The following is a 25,502-nucleotide window of genomic DNA, read 5'->3' on the forward strand; positions in this document are numbered from 1 at the left end:
GCCTTGTCTTCAAAAAAACTTCCCACGTACAAAACCATGCTAACTATCCCTAATCAGCCCTTGTCCATCCAAATGCCTATCCTATGCCTCACAATATTCTCTCGTAACTTTCTGACTACAGATGTTAAGCTCACTGGCCTATAGTTCCCAGCATTTTCCCTGCAGCTCGTCTTGAATAGAGGCACAACATTTGCCACCCTCCAATCTTCCAGCACCTCTCTTGTGTTTAAAGACAACTCGGGCTCCCGCAAATTCCTCTCTAGTTTCCCGCAATCTGATCACTAGAGCCAGGATGTTTAGGCGCTAAAAATCTCTGAAAAGACAGGCAAATAGGCATAATAAAATTACAAAAAAGGCATGAAAAAGGCATTTATTGACAAAAAAAGGCATAAAAGGCACATATTTCCACCACCAAAATATGGTTAAAAATGATAATATAAAGGTACACTACATTAAATGACCAAAGTTGCCTGGTTGTGCATAATTACTACCTTTTTTTTCAAATGATCTGGTATTACACTGTGTTGTCTGCCAGACAGAATATGCTTCAGTTCTGAAAAACTTCTTTCTACCCCAGCTGAGGTCACTGGTGCATACCCAAAACAAGCTGCAGACTCTATATTCATGTCGATATGCTCCTTTGATTGTTGACCTGCCTCCAGTGTACCGATGACCACATTGGCAACATGTCTCCCCACAGCATAGGTTGTCTCATCTATTGAGATCCATATTTTGTTGCATGCAACTTCATCTCTAATTTTCTGCACAACATTGTTGACGTTGCTGTCAACATAATTTTTCCGTAATGATGACTCACTCGGTATATGTTCCTCTGTGTGTTTCTCTAAAAAACCTCAGAGATTTGTTTTCCAATTTCCACAGTGGAGTTCCAGCATCAATGAATGCCTTGTACAGATCACTCGAAAACTCACATTTTGCGACTGGAGCCAGCAGTAAATGTAGTGAGGGGACAAGCTTGCGTATTTCCCGCCTTCAGTTTCTCTGCCGCCAACTTGTGTTTAGCTGTCTGTACATGCTGGGAGACTAAATATTTCTTATCATGATTTGCTGCTTTCTCACATGCTTTGCAAAACAGCACACATTTGTCTGTAGAGAGTATATCACTCCCGTACACTCACCAAATCGTTCAGTTTTTTACAAGGCGTTGACTTGACTTTAGGCTTGCAAGGGTAGATCCTCCAGGAGCGGGGATGCAGACCTCTACAGGCAGGCCAAGTACAATCTGAGAAGAGGAATCAGAGCTGCCAAGGAAAGGTACTCTGAGAAGTTGAGGAGCATGTTCTCAGCAAATGACTCTTCTTCAGTTTGGAAGGGCTTGCAAGAAATCACAAGCTACAAGAGCTCCTTGGACAATCGTCAGCTGACCAACGGCGTGAACGAGTTCTACTGCAGGTTTGATAAACAGAAACTTAACCCTGGTACACCCTTCCCCCCCCCCCCTCCCCAAACAACACTTCACACCAACTCTCAGCCTGACTCCAGCCTGAAAAGACTGGATTTTTCCCCACCCGCCCCTCTCCAATCACCACTTAACACCCACTTACAGCCTGACTGCAAAAGACAGGGGCCTCGTCTATTACCCACGAATGAATGACCGACAGTGGCGCCCCCCGGTTTCGCCTCGTTGGTGGAAATTTTCTTCGACGTTACGTTAACACGGCAACGTTACGTTACGTTAACTCGATCGTGAAAAGGGCATTATCTTGCTGAGATCATAAAAAATGGCATAAAATGGCACTTATGGCAAAATCCTGGCAACTGATCACGTTGGACTTGAACTAAATTAATTGGCAGTTTGTTGCTTAATTGAGGCAAATATTTTCAGTTAGTACCACTTTGGTCAACGTGGGTTGTTTTTAAATGTGCTATACAAATAAAATTGACTTGACTTGACTTGACCTAGTTTATATGTGGTGCACTTGGATCACATTAAATATCTGGAATGAAATATTTCACATGAGTGTGTATCAGGATGGTTCTGGTTATGAATTCTGTACCATAGAAGAGCTAAGAAAAATGTAGGCATTTGGCATTCAGTCAAAACATTCAAAAATGACAACTGAAACTTGCTTTGATCTGAGCTTCTCCCTCAATGCAAAGCAGCAAAGGTGATTCATTCAGATTAATGCTTTATCCACCAGCTCTCACTAGCCTCCAGTTGTGTAGCTATCTGATCCTGCTCCTGATGTTGGTAGCCTTTATGTTTTGTTTCATTGATCATGTCCTCATAGACTCATTTCCTTTGTCTTTTCAGATTCTCAGGAATGTGGAATCCACTAGTAATGTGCAGTCTAATTTCCTGGAATTCCTCTTGTCGTTGGGATGGCCAGTAGATGTTGGAAAGCACCCGGGCTGGACAGGCCACATCTCAACCAGCTGGCTCATTAATACAGCTGGTGGCAACGAAGGCAAAGAACTAAGTATGTTTGGGGCACAAGCAACTGCAGATGCTGTAATCTTGTGTAGATCACATCATCATATATATCATATCATATCATATATATACAGCCGGAAACAGGCCTTTTTTGGCCCACCAAGTCCGTGCCGCCCAGCGATCCCCGTACATTAACACTATCCTACACCCACTAGGGACAATTTTTACATTTACCCAGCCAATTAACCTACATACCTGTACGTCTTTGGAGTGTGGGAGGAAACCGAAGATCTCGGAGAAAACCCACGCAGGTCACGGGGAGAACGTACAAACTCCTTACAGTGCAGCACCCGTAGTCAGGATCGAACCTGAGTCTCCGGCGCTGCATTCGCTGTAAAGCAGCAACTCTACCGCTGCGCTACCGTGCCGCCCTGGAGTAACTCAGCGGGTCAGGCAGCAACTCTGGAGGACATAGATAGGTGACGTTTCAGGTCGGAACTTGACCCAAATTGTTACCCCTCCGTGGTCTCTGACCTGCTGAGTTATTCCAGCACTGTGTTCTAAACAATATGTGTTGATAAGGCAAAAGGAAATGGGGCAGTTGCTGGAAATGTGGCATTAAAAAACAATTGTATGGAGTGGACTTTCTAACATAACAGCATGCACAGCGAGTCTGAACAAAAACCAAAAAATGCTACTACTCCTTGGGCAGCATTCATGGATACAGAATCAGCATTAATGTCTCAGCTCCTTACCTCATAGTTATCTCCTGCTACTGTGCCAGAGGTTAGGTAACAAGAGATTACCTTGAAGTGTAATTTGCGATGTCAATTTGGTGGCTACTTTGTACACAAAATCCTGTTTAAACCATTGAATAGACATCCAGGAATTTACTTTGATATTAGAGAATGGCAGAGGATCAAACAATTTGAAATTTTCATTGGATCACCGCCTCATTTTCTCCATTTCCTCCCCACACACAATTCCATTCACAACCTCTTTTGATAGAAACTGATCCGATATATCCGCAGTACTTGTGTGAAGAAGAGTTTCCTGAGTTAACCTTGAACTGCCGGCTTCTCATTTAAAGGTTGCACCTTTTTCTTTAAGCTGACTTTACCGAGCTGAGACCAAATTTGTTAAGATCTCTCTGATCCTTTTAGAAGACACGCTGACCCCCGACGATACTGGAGGAGGTGTTTTTAGCGGGGAGAAGAATGCGCTGTACTATGCGGATGCCTTGACAGAGATCGCCTTTGTTGTTCCTTCTTTTGTGGAGTCATCCAGTAAGTCAAACTTTCAGAGCGCCATTATCAGCAAACTTGAATGTTGTCACGCATCCAAATCATTGATGTAGATTGTGAGCAGCCAGGGTCCCTATGGCCCCACTGCATGTCCCAGCAAAACACCCCCCTCTGTTGGTACCAGACCCCCCGCCGCCCCCGCCGGTCCCAGCGGCCCTTTCAGCAGAGGACTTGTTTATTCTGATTTCTGTTTGTTCATTAACCAAGACAGTAAATTACCCTATCCTTGCTCCTAGCACCTATCAAAACCTTTTGAAAGCTTAAATGCACCATGCTGACAGGATCAGTGACCAACTTTCTCAAGTGTTTGGGATGCGGGTCATCCAGTCTTGGTGTATATCAGCATTTGCTCACATTAATTTCCCAAATGCTATTTCGTTACTAATATTCATTTAAACTTTCACTTTAGCCTCATTCACTTTAGACCTCTAATAAACTCCACTATAGAGAGGTGTCATCTTCTGTAAAAATGGAAACAAATATTTGTTTAATTTCTCTGCATTTCCTTATTCCCCTGAATCAAACATACTACTTCTCAATGTACTCCCTCTTCTCTGGAGATCTTGTCTCCATATTGGGTTCATTGGGACAACCCTGGTTGTTTCACTTCTTCCATTCACCAACCCAATAGCACTAAGGTGGATGTTTGTAAAGGTCAAGTGCTTACTTTGATCCACTAATGATGCCTCATGAGAAAAGATCTCTTTTAAATCCTGTTGAAATGCAAAATTAGATTTAAATTAATGTTAAATAGTTTAAAACATACTTTCTGTAATCTTCAATTTAATATTCATTACTATGTTAAATATCTATTTAACACGCTCTGTAAGTTCTAGGTAATGTTTATATTTTAGCTACCACTCCATGCCCACTGAGTACATCATTTTAAGTCCCAAAGTACTGAAGGGGAAGTTAATTTTCCTGTTGTATCTGCAGCAGACTCGTTGGAGAGCGGGCTTGGAACACAGGAGACGGAGACACAGATGGACCTGCTGCCCAGTCTCCTGAAACAAGCCCCACTGACCTTGGAGCTCTTCCCAAATCACTCCGACAATCTTGCCAATTCCCAAAGGGTAAGACCCTCAACTTTATTTCAGTCATTAAAAATGTGGCGTCGGCTCTGCAAATACTATGTGGGTCACTGCTGCACATCAATGCTCAAAACTACCTCTCTTCCCCACCCCCCACCCTTTATTACTGTTTTAGAAGCTAACGTTAATAAAAGTTCTATATTGGTTTAACCTTTCTCATTGTGAAATCGTGCACACCATTCCCTTGGCTAGGGTGAGACGCCAATACACATTTCTCCCAATTCCTGTAGCTAAGTTTGAAGATGCAGTGAAGTTGTTCCAGAGAGAAACAGGAACTTCCTCTCAGCTGCTGACAATATTGCAGCCTAAACGACACCTGTGAAAGTTATTCGCTTGCCTCTCACCTGTATTATGCACAGACTGCCTGCAGCGTTCCTTGCGTGACTGCAGTCACTGATGTTTAAGTTAATTGCCAGTTTTCACTCAATTTTGGCATCCTCATCCTTGACTTCTAGCTGTTATTGCTAGTGCAGTACCAAGGGAGGTTGGCTTGTAGGAGGCAACAAGGAAAGTTAGGGATGGAATAAAACTAAAAGAAAAGGTGTATAACATAGCAAAGAGTAGCGGGAAGCCAGAGGATTGGGAAACTTTCAAAGGACAACAGAAGTAAACAGAAAAGGGCAATACGGGGTGAAAAGATGAAGTACGAAGATAAGCTGGTCAAGAATATAAAAGAAGGATAGTAAAAGCTTTTTTAGATATGTTCAGAGAAAAAGATTAGTAAAGATAAATGTGGGTCCCTTGAAGGCAGAAGCAGGTGAAATTATTATGGGTAACAAGGAAATGGCGGAAGAATTGAACAGGTACTTTGTGTCTTCCTTAGTAAAGACAGAACCAATCTTCCAGATGTACTAGAGGACAGAGGATCTGGGAGACAGAGGAACTGAAAGAAATTTGCATTAGGCGAGAAATAGTATTGGGTAGACTGATGGGACTGAAGGTTGATAAATCCCCAGGGCCTGATCCCCAGGGTATTCAGGGAGGTGGCTCTAGAAATCGTGGACGCATTGGTGATTATTTTCCAATGTTCTATAGATTCAGGATCAGTTCCTGTGGATTGGAGGGTAGCTAATGTTATCCCACTTTTCAAGAAAGGAGCGAGAGAGAGAAAGTGGGGAATTACAGACCAGTTAGTCTGACATCGGTGGTGGGGAAGATGCTGGAGTCAATTATTTAAAAAGTAATAACGGCGCATTTGGATAGCAGTAAAGGATTGGTCCAAGTCAGCATGGATTTATGAAGGGGAAATCATGCTTGACTAATCTTCTAGAATTTTTTGAGGATGTGACAAGTAAAATGGATGAAGAAGAGCCAGTGGATCTGGACTTTCAGAAAGCCTTTGATAAGGTCCTACACAGGAGATTAGTGGGCAAATTTAGAGCACATGGTATTGGGGGTTAGGGTACTGACATGGATAGAGAATTGGTTGGCAGACTGGAAACAAAGAGTAGGAATAAACGGGTCCTTGTCAGAATGGCAGGCAGTGGAGTGCCGCAAGGCTCGGTGCCGGGGCCACAACTATTTACAATATATACAGTATTAATAATTTAGATGATGGAATTAAAAGTAACACTAGCAAATTTGCAGATGATACAAAGCTGGGTGGCAGTGTGAACTGCGAAGAGGATGCTAGGGGGTTGCAGGGTGACTTGGACAGGTTGAGTGAGTGGGCAGATGCATGGCAGATGCAGTTTAAAGTAGATAAATGTGAGGTTATCCACTTTGGCGGCAAGAACAAAGAGGCCGATTATTATCACAATCGTGTCAGATTAAGAAAAAGGGAAGTGCAACGAGACCTGGGTGTCATTGAATACCAGTCACTGAAAGTAAACATGCAGATACAGCAGTCAGTGAAGAAAGCTAATGGCATGGTGGGCTTCATACCGAGAGAATTAGAGTATATGAGTAGAGGTCCTTCTGCAGTTGTACAGGGCCCTGGTGAGATCACATCTGGAATATTGTGTGCAGTTTTGGTCTCCTAATTTGAGGAAGGACATCCTTGCTATTGAGGCGTAAGTTCACAAGGTTAATCCCCAGCATGGCGGGACTGTCATATGAAGAAAGATTGGAGACTAGGCTTGTATTCACTGGTATTTAGAAGGATGAGAGGGGATCTTATAGAACTGTATAAAATTATAAAAGGACTGGACAAGCTAGATGCAGGAAAAATGTTCCCAAAGTTGGGGAAGTCCAGAACCAGTCTAAGAATAAAGGGGAGTCCATTTAAAACTGAGATGAGAAACTTTTTCACCCAGAGAGTTGTGAATTTGTGGAATTCTCTGCCACAGAAGGCAGTGGAGGCCAATTCACCAGATGAATTTAAACGAGAGTTAGATGGTGCTCTAGGGGCTAGCGGAATCAAGGGGTATGGGGAGAAGGCAGGCGCAGGTTACTGATTGTGGATGATCAGCCATGATCACAATGAATGGCGGTGGTGGCTCGAAGGGCCAAATGGCCTCCTCCTGCACCTATTGTCTATGTTTCTCGGTAGCCTTGTCCTCATGTGGACATAAAACAACTGCTGTGTTTAAAAAGAGCAAGGCAGCACAACAACCTGCAACTGATCTTCCATCTCAGTGTTTTAGTGGGAGCTTACGTGGGCAAATTCCTTGCTGCCATCTGTGTAACAAGCAGTTGTAGACAAGGAATACTTCATTTAAAGTCAAGTATATTTTGTCTAACGTGTGCAAAGTGCTGCCTCTGGTGAGATCACTGGTATTACCACCAGTGGCCCACCCCTGCTGTCACCAGGGGTCACTGCCAGCTGACCTGTCCTGACCATACACCCATGCTGAGCCTGTCCAACAGCCAAAGGTTGACCATCAGTCCCAGCTCTGCACATCCACTGCAGTTGCCCCCGAGTTATCTCCAATCCTGTGGGACCGTCAGCAATGATGATGGTGGTTACTGTGATCAGCTGAGTTCCCTGCCCAAGCAACGTGTCTGAAGAAGTGGAATCTCCCAACCCAACCCATTAACAGTGCTGAGATACATTATGGAACAGTGCTTGCCGAAGGAGGTGCAGAGTATTTATAACCATGGCCATGGGCTGAATGCCTCCAGCTCCCAATGCAGACCACCTGCATTGACCATGTATCTGAGGTGTGGAGCTGTATCAGGAGGATGCACACATTGCAGAGGTAAGTCTCAAGTGGTAATGGTGGAGCAATGGATGTGTTTGAGCTGTTTAATGCACATGCCGCAAATGAGGTTTGTCTTTAATTTCCTCATTACTTCCAATATGTTCCAGATTCTAACCAGGAAATCATTAATTCCAGTTTCTCTCTTCCAAAGCCAAGTCCGACACAGAAAAGCAAGAGGCTGCCACTGGGCCGAACTGTGCCTCCGCTGGGCCCCGAAACCAAGGTGGTAGTTGTGTGGGTCGAACGCTTCGATGATATAGGTATGGTATTTTTGTAGAAGCTTCCTTCAAACCCTGGATTACTGCCAGGGTATACACTGGTATGTGCCATTGCTGTGGCTTTTTGCTTGGCTATATCAGCCCATTTGTATTAAGGAAAATAATTTTTGTACTGCAAAAATTTCTTCCCTCCTTCAGGGATATTTGTTATATATGTATGAATAGTACTTGGATCTGTAAGGCATCATTGTTGTAGCAAAAGCATCCCAAGACACTCTGGGAGTGTTATCAAACACAAAGGTTATGTCAAGCCATTTATAAAGACTTTAAAACAGGTGACCAAAAGCTTAATCATACCTTAAAGGAGGAAAGGAGGGTGAAGAGGTTAAGGAAAGGAATCCCCGGACTGCTCAATGGTGCAACTGGGGACAAATGGGGAAATATGTAACTGAGGAAGTTTTTATTGTTCTTGAGTGTGTGATGGAGAATGTTGGCTAATAAGGCTATTGGTGTGGGTGAAGAGAGGTGATGTGCAGTGGGGAGTGAGCAAGCAAGTGCTGGAACCTATTGGCAGACGTTTTAAGTCAAGTTTGTTCTCCATCAAGGCCGCGATGACTGCAGACATCTTGAGTCTGTTCCCCGGCCCTGTCACATGACACATCCCGATTTCCATCAGCCTGTGTGTTCTTCAAACACTTGCAACCCATGGGATGATGTCCTCGCTGATGCAGTATAACACACCTAATGCCTTTTGATATTCTTCTAGAAAACTTTCCTCTCACCGATCTCCTGCCAGAGACCAGCACTGGAGTGGAGACCACCACAAATAGCAGCACATCACTCCGGTACGTTCAGTCCTATGCCTGGCCTTTACGTTCAGTTCATTGAAGTTCATTCAAGACCTTGTCTTCTTTTCCTTAGCTTAAGTTAATGCTTCTCTGTTGAAGTCAATGCCAAAGTCTCTACTTGTACACCAATTTGAGCATGCCTCAGATCGCTGTAGGTGTGTGCTGTGTGTGGCAGAGAGGACTCCTGATTTATGATGCTGCCACAGTGATGGGGCAGCAGAGAGTAGACAATATGTTGGTTATAGTTTATCTTCATTTTGAAAAAGGTCTTGATAAGATCATCCATAGACCAATGAATAAGGCCACAGATTGCAGACAAGGGGTCAACCAGATGAATAGTTTGCTGGTAGAGCAGCTGTTCACTGTGGGTAGATAGTGGAAATCCCCAATGTTTAACTTCTGAGCACAATTAACATCAACCACTCAAAGTCTGGAATCAAAAATTACTAAATGTGCGGATGATATTGATAAGATATTGGGGAAATAGTCACACCAAGGAGACAATAAAACGCAACAGAAGTTCAAATATCCTTGCAGGATGGACAAATATTTGGCCAAGTAGGGAAGTGAAGTAATCTCAAATGAAGGATGTAACTGGGGAAATGGATGGAAAGCTTGAGAACCATTGCCATGTGTTGAGGCTATGGGTGGACCAGTGGAATGGATAATGGGTATTTGGATTATCCAGAAGGTTGTGGTAAGGTCCTGTACAGAGGGTTGCTTCACAAGGTTGGAGCGTTGGGGGGTTATGTACCGATGTGGATTGAGAGGCACGGAGTCGGCGGCCGTGACTGATGCAGGAGGGTACTTGGATCCAGCCATTCATCACCCACATCAACAGTGTGACTGAGCGCACAGAGCATCAAACTTACACATTTCCCCACTGTACTAAACTGGAAGGAATGGTGGATGTATTAGAGGCATCAGAGAGATAGAGACAAATAGTGAATGGGTGAGAAGGTGGTAGCGAAAAATGTGGGAAAAGTAGGTTGTCCTACTGTACAAAGAATGGGAAATAGTTTGTTCAATGGTGAGACATTCAATAGTGTTCATCTTCAAAGGGACTTGGTGTACATCACATCACTGAAGGCCAAATCACATCACTGAAGGCCAAATGCAGTAAGCACTTGCAGTTGGTGGGACACTTGCTGTGTGGGGCTCTATTACAAAGCAGTTTGATTACAGGAATACAGAATACAGAGCCTTTATTTGTCATTCGGTACCGAGGTACCGAACAAAATTACGTTACCAGCAGTCACACAAAAAAAAAAAGAAGCACAAGACACATAACCCCAACACAAACATCCATCACAGTGACTCCAAACACCCCCTCACTGTGATGGAGGCAACAAAACTTCCGCTCTCTTCCCCACGCCCAAGTCCCCGCGGCCAAGCCGCACCAGGCGCTGAAACATCCCGCGGCCGAGCCGGGCGATGGAAGGCCCCGCGGCCGTACCGTGCGCAGCTAAGTCCCGCGGCCGAGCCGCGCCGGGTGATGGAAGGCCCCGCGGCCGAGCCGCACCAGCGATGTAAAGTCCCGCGGCCGAGCCGCACCAGCGATGTAAAGTCCCGCGGCCGCGCCGGGCGATGTTAGGTCCCGCGGCCGAGCCGCGCAGGGCGATGGAAGGCCCCGCGGCCGAGCCGCACCAGTGATGTAAAGTCCCGCGGCCGAGCCGCGCCGGGCGATGTTAGGTCCCGCGGCCGAGCCGCGCCGGGCGATGGAAGGCCCCGCGGCCGAGCCGCACCAGTGATGTAAAGTCCCGCGGCCGAGCCGCGCCGGGCGATGGAAGGCCCCGCGGCCGAGCCGCACCTGGCGCTGAACCGTCCCGCCGCCGCACCGGGCGATGGAAGGCCCCGCGACCGAGCCGCACCGGGCACTGTTAAGTCCAGCGGCCAAGCCGCACCGGGCGATGGAAGGCCCCGCGGGCGATGGAAGGCCCCGCGTTTAAATTTTTTTTTTTAGCGCAAACGGAGATACGACTCGGAAAGGGTCGCATCTCCGTTGAGGAAGAGATTTTTTTAAAGGTTTCCCCCACCCCCCACCACCCCCCACATATACACAGCTAAAGATAGGCTATTTCATACATCTAACACTAACAAATAGACAAAGAAAGAAGAAAGACAAACAGACTGCCGGCGAGCCGCAGCTGCAGGGCAGCGCCGCCACTTCCGGAATAGCAGTCATGGTTAGAGCACCCCTGCAGTATTGTGCACAGCTTGGTCTCCTTGCCCAAGAGAGGATGCTCCTGCCATAGAGGGAGTGGGGTGAAGGTCCACCGTGCAGGAACGGTGGGCAGACATTGAGCAGACTCCATCTCTGTTCTTCAGAGCGCAGTCCCTTGTTGTTCGGAAGGTGCACGTTACCGTGGAGTAGAGGGAACGCAAGCACCAGGCACTAAGCACCAGGCACTAAGCACCAGGCACTAAGCACCTGGCACCAAGCACCTGGCACCAGGCACTAGGCACCAGGCACTAGGCACCAGGCACCAGGCACTAGGCACTAGGCACTAGGCACTAGGCACCAGGCACCAGGCACTAGGCACTAGGCACTAGGCACTAGGCACCAGGCACCAGGCACCAGGCACTAGGCACCAGGCACTAGGCACCAGGCACTAGGCACCAGGCACCAGGCACCAGGCACCAGGCACTAGGCACTAGGCACCAGGCACTAGGCACCAGGCACCAGGCACCAGGCACCAGACACCAGGCACTAAGAGCCCAGCCACAGACCATTTAGAAAAAAGCAAAGCGAGCACTGTATTTATTTTTTAGAGTTTCAGGGATTGTTGCAGCTGTGGTGTGGGGGTGGGGGTGGGGGGAGGTGATTGGACAAACCTGGTCTGAGGTTTCCGTGCTGACGCATGACTCGTGAATTGAACAATATGCTGATGATGAATTAATGCCTTTGTCCATGTTGTGTATAGTCGGCACTGAGTCTTTCTTTTACTGGCCCCTGTCTTTAGGACCACTGCATCAGACAAGGATGTGCCTGTCGTTTTCATTCATCCCCTGAGGACCGGTCTCTTCAGAATAAAAGTGCAAGGGGCCACGGGCAAATTCAGCATGGTGATCCCACTGGTGGATGGGATGGTTGTGAGTCGCCGAGCTTTAGGTGAGGACGTGAACCTTCCACTTTGAGGAGACTTGCAATCGACCTCTTACCCCAGACAACGTCTGTGCTCCCCTTGTTCCTGGCGATCCATGCTTCATCGTGTTACTCATAGTTACTGCTGGCATGAAGACCTGAGTGCAGGATTCCATTCCATTCACGGATGCTAAACACTTTAATGCTCCTTCCCATTGTCACACAGATCTTTCTGTCCTCGATCTCCTCCATTGTCAGTGAGGCTAAATGCAAATTGGAGGAACAGCATCTCATATTTCGCTTGAGCAGCTTACAACCTAGTGGTATGAATATTGATTTCACTCACTTCAGGTAGCCCCGGCACTCCCTCTCTCTCTCTATCCCTCCCCCATCCAAGTCGCACTAGCTTCTCATTTTCACCAACAAACAGCTAACAATGGCCTGTTTCCTTTATCATCGTTACGTTTTTGCATATCTTTCATTCATTGTTCATTATCTCTCTACATCATCGTCTATATCTCTCGTTTCTCTTATCCCTAACCAGTCTGAAGAAGAGTCTCGACCCAAACCGTCACCCATTCCTTCTCTCCAGAGATGCTGCCTGACCCGCTGAGTTTCTTCAGCTTTTTGTGTCTGTCCTCCTTTCACAATGTCCCTCTTCCTGCAACATGCGAGGTTCCCACACAGGCTCCAGCACTGCAGGCCTGTTAACGCAGCTGTATTTTCAGGCATGTGCCTTGTATGCAACGTTAATGTTGGCTTCAGGGAGCTACAGTTCTGAATTGTAAAAAGATCACTGTTTCTCCCAGCATGCTGTTGTCATGGCCCTGTCATTGGTGCAGCAGGTAATGCTACTGTCAGCGGGCTCCAGCAACCTGGGTTACCCCTGACTTCTGGTGTGTGTGCGTTCTCTGTGACCGCGTAGGTTTTCTCCGGGTGCTACCCCTTCCTCCAACATCCCAAAGACCTTTGGGTAGTAAATGAATGGGCCTCTGTAATTTACGACTAGTGTAAGTGGCTGGTGGGAGAATGGGGTGAAGCTGGTGAACGTTTGAGGGAGAGAAGTGGAGGAATTGCTGTGAGAGCCAACATCGGCCAAATGGGTAGAATGGCCTCCTGTCAATGGAAACCTAATGCGCATACTATATGGAAATGTTGGTAATGGGAAAGACATGGCTTGTGTTTTCTTGTGGATAATATAACGTAACTGTTTCCGGCTGACTGACTTCAAGTAGGTTAGTGATTACAGAGAAACAGCAGGACAGGGCGGCAAGAGTCGTTATCCATTCTCTCCACAGATGCTGCATGGTCCACTGAGTTAGAACATAGAACAGTACAGCACGAATAGTCCCTTCGGCCCACAATATGATGCTGACCATACTTGTCTACCTGACATAATCCATATCCCTCCATTCCTCCAGCACTTGATGTTGTGCTAGTGGTTCTAATCCAAACAAATGTTTTCCACAGTATCTGCCTGGCTTCAGCCTCTGCCCACCTCTGCCTTTTCAAGTAGTTGTCCAGTTTCAATTGGGGAGCATTTAAAGTATTTATTTTGTGATAGTGTCCGAGTTCTATCTAATCTTTCAGTGAAGCTTCCACAAATCCTCAGCTTGATGTCGCTTCCACCTCTCTCGTCCATGGGATCCAAAACTGCTTGACGTCCTCCAGATCTGGAACAGGAGCTGTGCATGCGAGAGTTGCTGGAGGAAGTTGGTGGGTCATGCAGCATCAGTGGAGGGAGATGGACGGTTGACATTTCAGGCTGGGACCCTTCATTTAGTCCAAATGAAAGGCCTTCATTCAGTCTTTGGTGTCTTCATGTTTAATCAGCAACATAAAGACATAATCGGTGGACTTTGGACATGGGGGGGGGGGGGAGGGGGGGTTATGTTGAAAGACTTTCTCTCACTGATCATGTTCCTACACTGCTCAGCGTGGAGTTAGCCCAGTTAAGAGAGTGAATACAAGGATGGGGGGAGTATTGGTAACAACTAGACCAAGTGGACCTGTTGGGCCCAAACCTCTCCTGCATTGGAGCAGCACCCTCTCCTTTCCACTTCCCCTCCCCCTCCTTCCTCCCCCCCTCCTTCCTCCCCCCTCCCACTCCCCTTCCCCATCCCCCTCAACCGCTCTTATCCTCCCTCCCTTCCCCCCCTTCCCTCCACTCCCTCCCCCTCCCTCCCTTGGAGATAGATTTAAACTGTAAAATGTGAATAACTTTAAAAACATAACACCGATTTCAATGAAACTTCTTCTATTAGCACCAAAGGGATGACGGTGAGTAAGGTGGGCCTAAAATTGTCGCGCTATCGTGTACCGTTTGGCTGTGTTTCAGGAACAAACAAACAAACAAACAAACGAGAGTTTTAGTATATAAGATGGCTTTAGTGATAATCTATACTGGTTGTTTCTTATTGCAGGGTTTTTGGTCCGACAGACTATAATCAACATCTGCCGAAGGAAGAGGCTGGAGAGTGACTCGTACAACCCACCCCATGTCCGTAGGAAGCAGAAGATTGCTGACATTGTTCACAAGTACCGCAACAAGCTGCTGGAGCCAGAGTTTTACACCTCACTCTTTCAGGAGGTGGGACCAAAGCCCCTGAACCCGTAGGTGACCGCGAGACAAGCAGAGTATTTATAAGCTATTTTACTACGTAGACGGGCAGCTGGCCAACGTGATGCGAGGCATGGACTGGTCTCCAGAGCTCGGGGAAGCAGAGTATGCCAGCTGGTTCTGTGTAAATGTGTATTAAGGACGTAAACTTGATTTTTGAGAAATCTATAAAACCCATTTTATACTGAACTTCAAGACAGCCTTACTGAACATAACCAAATCTCTGTACAGTACCTGAACTCTGTATTATGTATGGTATGTCTGATCGGCTACGTGGCAGGCACCGACCGTGTGCACAGTGTGGTGATTTGGCTCCTGGACCTTGCACTGAACCCACACAAGGGGCAGTCGTGGAGATGGTGACTCTGGCACAGCCACAGTCCAACAGTCGGGGTGACTCCAACACAACCGGCTCTTGCTCTTCATAGTGGTCACTATCGCCGAGGCTGGGGGCAGGGGGTGGGAGATCTCCTTTCATTTGTTGGCCTAGAGTAGTGAATTACCCATTTACCATTGAATTCCTGATACCAGCCAGAGTGGTTTGGTGTATGCTAACAAACACATGTTCTGCTGTCATTCCCACGGTGTTGGCATGTTTAGCATTGTTTCATACAGTGCAATGCCCAATTCAGCTGGGGGACATCAACTTGTCTTTCTGGTGCCTTGGAACAAACAGACAGATGTGCTGAAATGCGGTAAATGCAGGCTCTGTCACTTCCGAACAGAAAATGAGGAATGAAAAGTAGGTTGGAAATTAGGAGAAGGTGGTGGTTTGAAGGAATGAAGTTCACAAGGATGATGATTAAACGCTCTATGTCCCAACTCTACAGCTGTTCCTCATTCTATCCCCATCCCTTGTCGTCAGAAGTTCAATCTCACTCAGAGAACTTCCACTTGTGTTCGACCTTGGGAGAACTGGAGTGTTTTGTAAACTTTTATCTGCATTTCCCTGGCAACCAGTGGCAGTCCCGTTCCGGACCCAACTCACTGCATGGATCAGCGCCGGTGGCATCTTGTTCCTCCTTGTCTCAGACCCATGCTCCTGCAATGGTTCTGTAGCAGACCTCACCTGGTCTCAGGAAGCTGCACTCATGTGAGCCCCCCTTTTGAGTACAGGGAGGCAAATATCCCATGTTCACAGTAAATCCGACCAAGGTCAACGCAGCAGCTGGCTTGTGCGTGGGAAACCTCAGCCGTAGATCAAATAACACCATCGTGAAAATGCCTGAGTTTGTTCCAAACCCTCCCACACATCACACACAACTGTTACTTTTTTTCATAAATCACAAGGCATTTAAAATACTTGTACAATTTTTAGTTCTGTTCAGCATTATTTTAAGCGGTCTTCATTCTGTTTTAGGGAATAATTGTTACTTTTACAACTCTCTCTTCAGTGTTTGTTTCATTTGTCAATGGAGCCATGTCACAAATCATGCATCATTCTCCAACCAAGGATCAAAGTAAATGAATATCACTTCTGTGAACAGTTATTGGTGTCATTCAGTAGGCTGGTAGCTCTTGAACCAGAGTCTTCATATTCAATCTTATCCTTCAGTATTTCACCATCTTAAATACAACCTGAATTAGAAACAACATTTGCATGCCTTCTATCAGTGGGACACGGAGCAGACATCGACAGCCTGCATACAACTATTCTGGAAGCCCCTATTCTAAAAAATAAACAACTTTCAACCACTTTTTGTGGTAGCCACAAAAAAAATCAAAAGACAGCAGTTTGTGATGGGGGAGATGGGTTGCCCAGGGTACACAGCCATTGACGTGTGGACAGCTGACCAGGCACTGACCCTTCACCCAGTCAGGTGCTGGTATGCCAAGGCCAACTCTAGTGGTTCAGGATCTGTGTGTCTCAATGGTTTGGTTTGAGAAATGGAGATTGGTTTTGGTTACTACTGAATTGCCGTTGGTTGTCCAGTCTGTCACGTTGTCTGAGTGAGGATGTGTAATAACTTGTGTATTTGGAGTGCAGGAGATTTTGCATAAAAAGATTGTGATTGGTGTCACGGTGCAGACTGCGTTTAGTTTTCACTCTGCACATAAATGGAAGTTCCAAGTGTGGAACTCTGAATATCAGTGGCTGTACTCGAGCAGTTGGCATGCAGCAATGCTGATGGACGGGAAGGAACAGGGCTTGCAGGTAGCTTTACGTGGGCCCCTATGTGGGGTGGGGCCTTTGTACTTTGTCTGCAAAATGACCTCTTTAGTTTGTGAAACCTGTGTGTGATTTTACAAATCCCTAATCCATAACTCGCTGTTCTCTGAATCTCCTTCCACACACCTGCTCCCAGGTATCAGTGAAGCTGCCAGCTCTGACGTCAGTAACTGAGAACAGGGATTCACATCCATGTCACTGAGTGATATGCATTGTCAGCTTTAGTTTTAACAGGCCAGGAGAGGGTCAATGATCAATACCCAGACTTGTATTCATTCGTCAATTATTATTTCAATTGCTCTAAGTTTTGGTATTTTGGTGTGCAGTAATGCAATTCTAGTTTCAGTGAAAAAGAGATTAGATTTTGTCTTTGAGTTATCGAATTCCCTAACCGTACTTTTCAGTCATTAGAATTTTTGTTCCACGAAAACCAGACCCTGACCTCAGATAGCACAACCAGTGGAGTGCGACTGAAACAGCAACCCTCTGAATTCATCAAATAGAACTAAACTGGCTTGCGGAGTTCAGCACCTGTTAAATTAAAAATCATCCGTTTCTGGGAAAGTGCAGCCTGTGAGACTGTCATTGTGCAGAATGATAGTGCGATAAATCGTCCCAGCTCCCGAGGGCCTGGCCAGAGGGCAGCCAGTCAGACAGAGCACACCTTGCAGTTTCCGCTTCAAACCTCGTGTGCGCCCTTGCATGCTCAGTAACATTGAACACATCAGCTCAGCGACCTAAATCACTCCCTGTGATCTACTTCTCAAAATTAATGTGTTATATTTTTGTGTGTATGCCTTGCATAACAAGAAACCAGAATTGATAGACATAGCATTTTTAATTTTTGCATTTAATTATTCAAAAGCTATCCCCAGTTACCCAGGCAAGGACAGATCCAGTTGGGAAACTTTTGTCAGTGGACATGGAGTCTGCAATCTATTTTTGCTGCTTGTGAAGTGCCTGTGCTGCAGTGCCTGTGCTGCAGTGCCTTTGCTTTGCCTGTGCTGAGACGATGGAGTGGAATCTCACTGAGATGGTCACATTACGACCCTCTGCTGTTGTTGGTTTGCTTTGTGTGAATCAGGCACCACTTTCCTGCACTCACCATCAGCTGCACCTCAAGTATTTCTCTGCCTCATACATTCTGAGACTGCTGAGGTGATGAAAAGCACCAAGTATACGGTTTCTTTCCCCACACTTCAGTCTCTGTGGAAGGGAGCATTGCTGATGGTTTGGAGCTTTGGTGGTTTGGGTTAGCACCCACTGCTCATTCCTACCAGCTGAGGTCTGGTGATCATCTACAGGGTCAAACCCCACTTCCGTTTCCAATGATGGTTTTTATTTCCGAACTTGGAATTTAGACTGAATTCCTGTTCATATACTTCTGATAATATATTGCTTTATGAATTTTCTTTGTAATATTCCCCACCCACCCAAAACTAAGTGAGTGATGACTTTTGTGTGTAAGTGACCAGTCCTGGTGTGGCGGCAGGGATGGATAGTTGTAGTGAGGTGTGGCGGCATGTATAGCCGGTTGTGGTAGTGTAGGTGGGCAACTATGGTGTGGTGGCAAAGGTGGGTGGATGTGAATGGGGTGTGTGTGAGGTGTGGCAGGGCTGGGTGGGTGTGTGAGATGTGTCAGTGTTCACTAGCTGGGCAGGGTTTAGCACTGGCACTGTTGGGCAGGGCTCAGTACTGGCACTGCTGGGCAGGGCTCAGCACTGGCACTGCTGGGCAGGGTTCTAGCACTGGCACTGCTGGGCAGGGTTCTAGCACTGGCACTGTTGGGCAGGGCACTGCTGGGCAGGGTTCTAGCACTGGCACTGCTGGGCAGGGTTCTGGCACTGCTGGGCAGGGTTCTAGCACTGGCACTGCTGGGCAGGACACTGCTGGGCAGGGTTCTAGCACTGGCACTGTTGGGCAGGGCTCTAGCACTGGCACTGCTGGGCAGGACACGGCTGGGCAGGGTTGTAGCACTGGCACTGCTGGGCAGGGCTCTAGCACTGGCACTGCTGGGCAGGACACTGCTGGGCAGGGTTCTAGCACTGGCACTGCTGGGCAGGACACTGCTGGGCAGGGTTCTAGCACTGGCACTGCTGGGCAGGGCTCTAGCACTGGCACTGCTGGGCAGGGTTCTAGCACTGGCACTGCTGGGCAGGGCTCTAGCACTGGCACTGCTGGGCAGGGTTCTAGCACTGGCACTGCTGGGCAGGGTTCTAGCACTGGCACTGCTGGGCAGGGTTCTGGCACTGCTGGGCAGGGTTCTAGCACTGGCACTGCTGGGCAGGACACTGCTGGGCAGGGTTCTAGCACTGGCACTGTTGGGCAGGGCTCTAGCACTGGCACTGCTGGGCAGGACACGGCTGGGCAGGGTTGTAGCACTGGCACTGCTGGGCAGGGCTCTAGCACTGGCACTGCTGGGCAGGACACTGCTGGGCAGGGTTCTAGCACTGGCACTGCTGGGCAGGACACTGCTGGGCAGGGTTCTAGCACTGGCACTGCTGGGCAGGGCTCTAGCACTGGCACTGCTGGGCAGGGTTCTAGCACTGGCACTGCTGGGCAGGGCTCTAGCACTGGCACTGCTGGGCAGGGTTCTAGCACTGGCACTGTTGGGCAGAGCTCTAGCACTGGCACTGTTGGGCAGGGCTCTAGCACTGGCACTGTTGGGCAGGGCTCTAGCACTGGCACTGCTGGGCAGGGTTCTAGCACTGGCACTGTTGGGCAGGGCACTGCTGGGCAGGGTTCTAGCACTGGCACTGTTGGGCAGGGCACTGCTGGGCAGGGTTGTAGCACTGGCACTGTTGGGCAGGGCTCTAGCACTGGTACTGCTGGGCAGGACACTGCTGGGCAGGGCACTGCTGGGCAGGGCTCTAGCACTGGCACTGCTGGGCAGGGCACTGCTGGGCAGGGTTGTAGCACTGGCACTGCTGGGCAGGGCTCAGCACTGCACTGCTCTCTGCACCTTGCCTGCCCCCTCCCAAACTGATCTGGTGGTGCAGCTGCCTCACTGCACCAGGGACCCGGATTCAATCCTGACCTCTGCTTCCTGTGACCATGTGGGTTTCCTCCGGGTGCTCCGGTTTCCTCCCATATCCAAAAGACGTGCAGGTTTGCAGGTTAATTGGCCTCTGTAAATTGCCCCTAGCATGTTGAGAGTGGATGAGAAAGTGGGATAACATGGAATTCGTGTGAACTAATAGCCCATCGGGCCCACACTGACCATCAGGGTGATGGATGGTCAGTGTGGGCCCGATGGGCCGAAGGGCTATTTCCCTGCTGTATCTGTAAACGGAACTGTCCCAGCATTACTGAAGCCCATTCCCCCACCAATGGAAACACTTCCTCCAGCCCCGGAACCTGACCTGCAACATCCCTGCTGGGGGAACCGCGTTTCACATTTAAAGCAGGGTTCTAGTGCATGGTCTCTCGGTGGTGAGACGACCAGCTGGAGCCGTGCTTTGTCGTGTGCTGAGAAGGTCAGAGAGTCTGTGACCACTGCCCTGCCAAGGCATCGTGATGGAGGTTGTCAGAGTGGGTTGGGGGAGTGACGATTCATCACCCTTACCTGTTTGTAACTCATCGAAGGTATCACAAAATGCTGGAGTAACTCAGCAGGTCAGGCAGCATCTAGGAGAGGGAATGGGTGACGTTTCGGGTCGAGACCCTTCTTCAGACTTGTAACTCATGGTCATGTAAACTGAGTCAGCAGAGATAGCTACCGTGAGGGCTTGGACCTGTCAGCCCAGCATGTCGCCAGTCTCGGTACTCATCAGTCTACTGACACAATTCTGATCAGGTTCTGTCCTGAACATGAACCTCGAATACACACACCTATGAATGCTTTCTGCTGCTTCACATCCTCACTGAGACTAACACTACTGATTGCAGAAGGGACCAACCAACTGCTCTGTCCTTTAGGAGGGTAATTGAGCAGGGTTGGGACTGACCTGGAATTCAGCTGCTATCTTGGAAGCTTGGACACTGCTCACCAAAACAGCTATAAACTTCACCCAACAATGATCCAAAGCCCCTGAAGTTGGCACGCTACTGCTGAATGTTGCATTGGGTTGCTGTGTTTGGTTGTGTTGCAGTGTCATCATTGGTAGAAGGAGAGGGGGGAGACCAATGTTTACACTCTGTGTCTGTCTAGAAAAGTTGTCTTCATGATTAGGATGCACAGCTGGTGAAGACTGCAGTGTCCTTTGCTTGTGTTTCACCCACCCCTAGCTCCTCAGTAATGTGAAAATAAACTCAGATTTCCAGCACTTGCTGTAACAGTGCCAACAGAACACTTGAATTGAACAATATCTGTGGAGGGAGAAACAATTTCAGTTAAAACCTTTCATGAAAGTTCCACAACTTGAGACATTATATCTGTTTCTCCCTTCGCTGGACCAATCTGAATTACTGAGCAATTGCAACATTTTCTGACTTTATTTCTTCTTAATACAACTAGCAATGTGACATTCGTGTCTACGGTGTTGCATTTCACAGTGGCAGAGTGCAAACCCTACTGTGGCACTTGTGGGTCTGCAGAATGGCGCTGCTGAGGTTGACTGGGCAGGTTCCCAGCTGTAGCCCTCGGCTCCTACTCTTTCCCCCCCTCCCCCCTCCAGCATTCCACCTTACAAGTTGCGGACATTCACGTTTCCGCAGCCCTGCTTAAAACTAAACGGGAGACAGAAATTGTAATCTACAGCAAAAAGCATACTCATGGAGGAACTCAGTAGGCCAGGCAGCATCTGTGGAGGCAGAAGGATGGTGAATGTTTTTGGTTTGGGACCTTCATCAGGATCAAAGGGATCAGCAGATCCCTCTGTGGAATGCTGGCCTGCCCACTCAGCTCATCCAGTGGTTTATTTTCTACCTTAAAGCTAATCTGATGAAATTATTTACCTTGTGCATCCTCATGCACTTGGCCTTTCATTCCATAATAGAACATCAACATGTTACATTTATTGGATTCCAGCTAATTCCATTAAATGCTGAGGAAATGTTTACCACCAACCAAAAAACAAGTGAGTTTTCTGGTTGAGTAAGTAATGCAGAGGACGGATACCCAACAATTGGAAATCTCCCACCGGCGTCTCGGCCACAGATACCAGGGTTTGCAGGGATGTCGTCAATTTTATTCCGAAGGTCAGGCTCACTGTTCGTGACAAATCGTGTGCAATCATTGTGGAAGTAAACAGTGGAGTAACTCGGCATAATGCATTCCTGGAGGGTAAGTCAAGTGTTGCATTTTCTGTAAATAATGCTGTCTTCAATTTGGGATGTATAATAAGAGATCAGTGTGTAAATAGTCCGCCTTGTTTCTGTCCTCAGCACCTAATCTCCGCGCTAGGATCGGCACGGAGAGCTTGTTTGTATTTATACCAATTTGATGTGTCAAAGAGAAATGTACTGATTGAATGTACCCAATGTATTCAATAAATTCCAAGAGCTTCTTAAACCTCGACCCTTATTGGAAAAGATTGGTGGAAGGGGTCTGGGGGGGAGAGAAATGTTCTTGCATCATTTCAACATCCAGCAAAGGTTACTGGAATTAATCAACGGGGTGGAGCTCCCTGCCGTCTTTACGTTGAACGTGACCTGCTGTAGAGGCATTGGAGAGAGGGCGGCTCTGCAGTTGGAGGAGTCTGTCTCACCAGGGGAACTTCTCGCACAAGCTTATCATCATTGGTGGCGAACAGCGAGCCGGGGCTAGTCCTCGCCTCAATCCTCACCTCCTACCTTCCTGCTACGCACGGTGGTGCAGCGGTAGAGTTGCTGCCTTACAGCGAGTGCAGCGCTGGAGACCCGGGTTCCATCCCCACTACGGGCGCTGTCTGTACGGAGTTTGTACGTTCTCCCCGTGACCTGCGTGGGTTTTCTCTGATATATTCGGTCCCCCCCCACACCTCAAAGACGTACGGGTTTGTAGGTTGATTGGTTTGGTAAATGTAAAAAATTGTTGCTAGTGGGTGTAGGTTAGTGTGCGGGGATCGCTGGTCGGCACGGACCCGGTGGGCCGAAGGGCCTGTTTCCGCGCTGTATCTCTAAACTAAACTAAACTGCCCCCGATTCTCCGACCACCCCGACATTCAATGGCCATCTTCGGCAGGAGAGCAGCGGTCAAACTGCACAGACGGCGCCAGAGGTCGGGGTCGAGAGGCACTTGCTAATAAACGGCCCCTGGAAGGTGGAATCCGGCCACCGAGAGCTCTTGTCCCACCCGGGTTCCCCCGCACAGACCCCCGACTCACCAAGAACCCCCTTTCCAGGAACGGGCAGCTGCCGGGAGCCGAGGTCCGCCGTGATCAGCCCCCTCTCTCCCTCCCTCCCTCCCCGACCCAATCCCAAGCGTCGAGCGTCCAGTCCTTTACATGTTAATGCATCGTCTCTACTGGGATCTGGACACAGAACTGCAGGTGCTGGTTTACAAAAAACACACAAAGTGCTGGAGTAACTCAACGGGTCCGGAGACCGTGGACAGGGGACATTTTCCTGGAGGATCTGTAGCACCGTGTCTCCGCTTCACCCCAGGTCGGGGCTGCAGTGACATCCACACCTCACTGGGAGCGAGTGGAGCTGATTCCGCCAGCACTTTGTCTTTGCTCCAGACTCCAGCGCCTGGTCCCCGGGGTCAACTCTCAACATTCAAACGCAAACTCGGTGAGAGGCAGGAATCTGGGCGCGGACCATTGCAATTAATTTTACAAAATGACGTTATTCATAAATACAAGGGAGCACCGGAGCTCTGGTGTGGCTCTGGTACTGGTGTCTGTGTTTGTACAACGTGTTTACACCGAGAGTCGACTCTTCGCCGCAGCCCCTCCCTCCCTTCAACCTCCCCTCCCCCCAACTTCCCCTCCCCCCCCCACCTCCCCTCCCCCAACCTCCCCTCCCCCCCAATTTCCCAACCTCCCCTCCCTCCCCCCCAACTTCCCCTCCCCCCCAACCTCCCCTCCCCCCCCAACCTCCCCTCCCCCCCAACCTCCCCTCCCCCCCCCCAACCTCCCCTCCCCTCCCCCAACCTCCCCTCCCCCCCAATTTCCCAATCTCCCCTCCCTCCCCCCCAACTTCCCCCCCCCCCCCAACCTCCCCTCTCTCCCCCAACCTCCCCGGCTCCATGTATCAGCCCGAGTTCCTCAGACTGACGGGAGGTGGAACAGAGAGTGGCGGTGGGACAACGCCTGGCGAGTGATGGGTGGAGTAAGTGTCACAAGGTTGGAGATAAAGGAGACGAAAGGGTGTCAATTAATGAGAGAAGAGGAGTGGAATGTAGAGCCAGATGGATGGGGTCTCAGGGATGGGGGTGGGAGATGGTGGGGGAAATGCGTGTGGACTGGGTTGGGGGCAGGGAAGAGAGAGAAGGTACCGGAGACGTCAGTGTTCATACCGCTGGGGTGTAAGGTATGAAGTGCTGTTCTTCCAGTTTGTGTGCAGCTTCACTGGTAATGGAAGAGGCCCAGGACAGAAAGGTCAGCAGGGGGTAGACACGACATGCTGGAGTAACTCAGCGGGACAGGCAGCACCTCTGGAGAGAGAGAAGGAATGGGTGACGTTTCGGTTTGAGACCATTCTTCAGACATGGGTCAGTGTGGAAATGGAAAGAGAAGTTAAAATTAGTTCGCAATCGGGAGATCAGCAGGCCCGGGGCCTGGACTCACTGCAAGAGAGTCTCGCAGTATCTAGTCTGCCCAGGCCTGTCAGAGTTGTGCTATGAGGTCTCCTCACGCCTCATCAACGTGCTCAGGCCGCACACACCAGTCACTGGTGTTGCCTCCACCGGAGTGGGGAATGGCAGCTGTAACATGTCCCCGCAAGCTGATGGCGAGGAAAGGGGAGGGGATGGGCAGATGGAGAGAGAGAGTGAATGCAGGGTCATGGGCAGAGGAGAGGCGAGTGGGACTGCAGGAAGCTGACATGGACGCGATGGACCGAATGGCCTGCTGTCCTGTGGTCAAATGCTGCCTGACCCGCTGAGTTATTCCAGCACTGTCTTTTGTTGTCGAGGACAACTTCCATCGGTCTCACTTGATTGAGGTGTGGGTGAGGGGAGTGAGTGGGAGTTGTGTGGGGGCGAGTGAGGCACACTGGCAGGAGGAGGAGGAGGGGGGGGGGGCAGAGCTGTGTACAGAATCAGCTGGGAATGGCAAGCCCGGCATTCTCAGCCTGTCAAACCCAGCCGCCTGCACGTCTTTGGGATGTGGGAAGAAACCGGAGCACCCAGAGGAACCCCACGCGGTCACAGGGAGAACGTGCAAACTCCACACAGACAGCAGGATTGAACGCAGTGAAGCAGCAGTATTACCCACTGCACCGCCGTGCTGACAGCACACTGTTCTGAATTTGTAGTTGCAGTATAAATGACAATGTTTGTGATTAAACTGGCTCCTCTCTGGCACACAGCTACCCAGCGGTGCCCAGCTCACCGTCCATCCGTGGGTCATCCTCGCTAACCTGGGATGTTTCTCAGCTTGTACCTCTGTGTGGAGAGCAGCCACGCTTCACTTTCACCGGGGCCAGTTGCGGGCCGTCGCCCTGGTGACGGGCCCATCCTTGATTTATGTCAAAACAAAGTGTTTACTCAGTACCTCAGCCACAGCTGCCGGCCACGCCAGCGATCGATCCCCTGGTAAACAA

General features: G+C 48.8%; 1 protein-coding gene across 7 annotated transcripts in view; it reads left to right on the plus strand.

Annotated features, from left to right (window-relative positions):
- ralgapb (Ral GTPase activating protein non-catalytic subunit beta) overlaps nucleotides 1-19,069 on the plus strand; it is a 93,554-nt gene extending 74,485 nt beyond the window's left edge. For 3 of the 7 annotated variants that reach the window (XM_078418570.1, XM_078418572.1, XM_078418574.1), the window contains 7 exons: nucleotides 2,276-2,441; nucleotides 3,559-3,681; nucleotides 4,636-4,772; nucleotides 8,085-8,193; nucleotides 8,918-8,996; nucleotides 11,963-12,111; nucleotides 14,508-19,068. In XM_078418570.1, coding sequence (XP_078274696.1) covers nucleotides 2,276-2,441; nucleotides 3,559-3,681; nucleotides 4,636-4,772; nucleotides 8,085-8,193; nucleotides 8,918-8,996; nucleotides 11,963-12,111; nucleotides 14,508-14,701 — 957 coding nt within the window. In that variant the 3' untranslated portion in view covers nucleotides 14,702-19,068. Of the gene's footprint in view, nucleotides 1-2,275; nucleotides 2,442-3,558; nucleotides 3,682-4,635; nucleotides 4,773-8,068; nucleotides 8,194-8,917; nucleotides 8,997-11,962; nucleotides 12,112-14,507 lie in introns of those variants that run through there. The other 4 variants (XM_078418571.1, XM_078418576.1, XM_078418573.1 and 1 more) reach the window with 4 other exon arrangements.
- Nucleotides 19,070-25,502: the final 6,433 nt, after the last annotated feature.

The sequence above is a fragment of the Rhinoraja longicauda genome, chromosome 22, assembly GCF_053455715.1.
Source record: "Rhinoraja longicauda isolate Sanriku21f chromosome 22, sRhiLon1.1, whole genome shotgun sequence".
Lineage (NCBI taxonomy): Eukaryota > Metazoa > Chordata > Chondrichthyes > Rajiformes > Arhynchobatidae > Rhinoraja > Rhinoraja longicauda.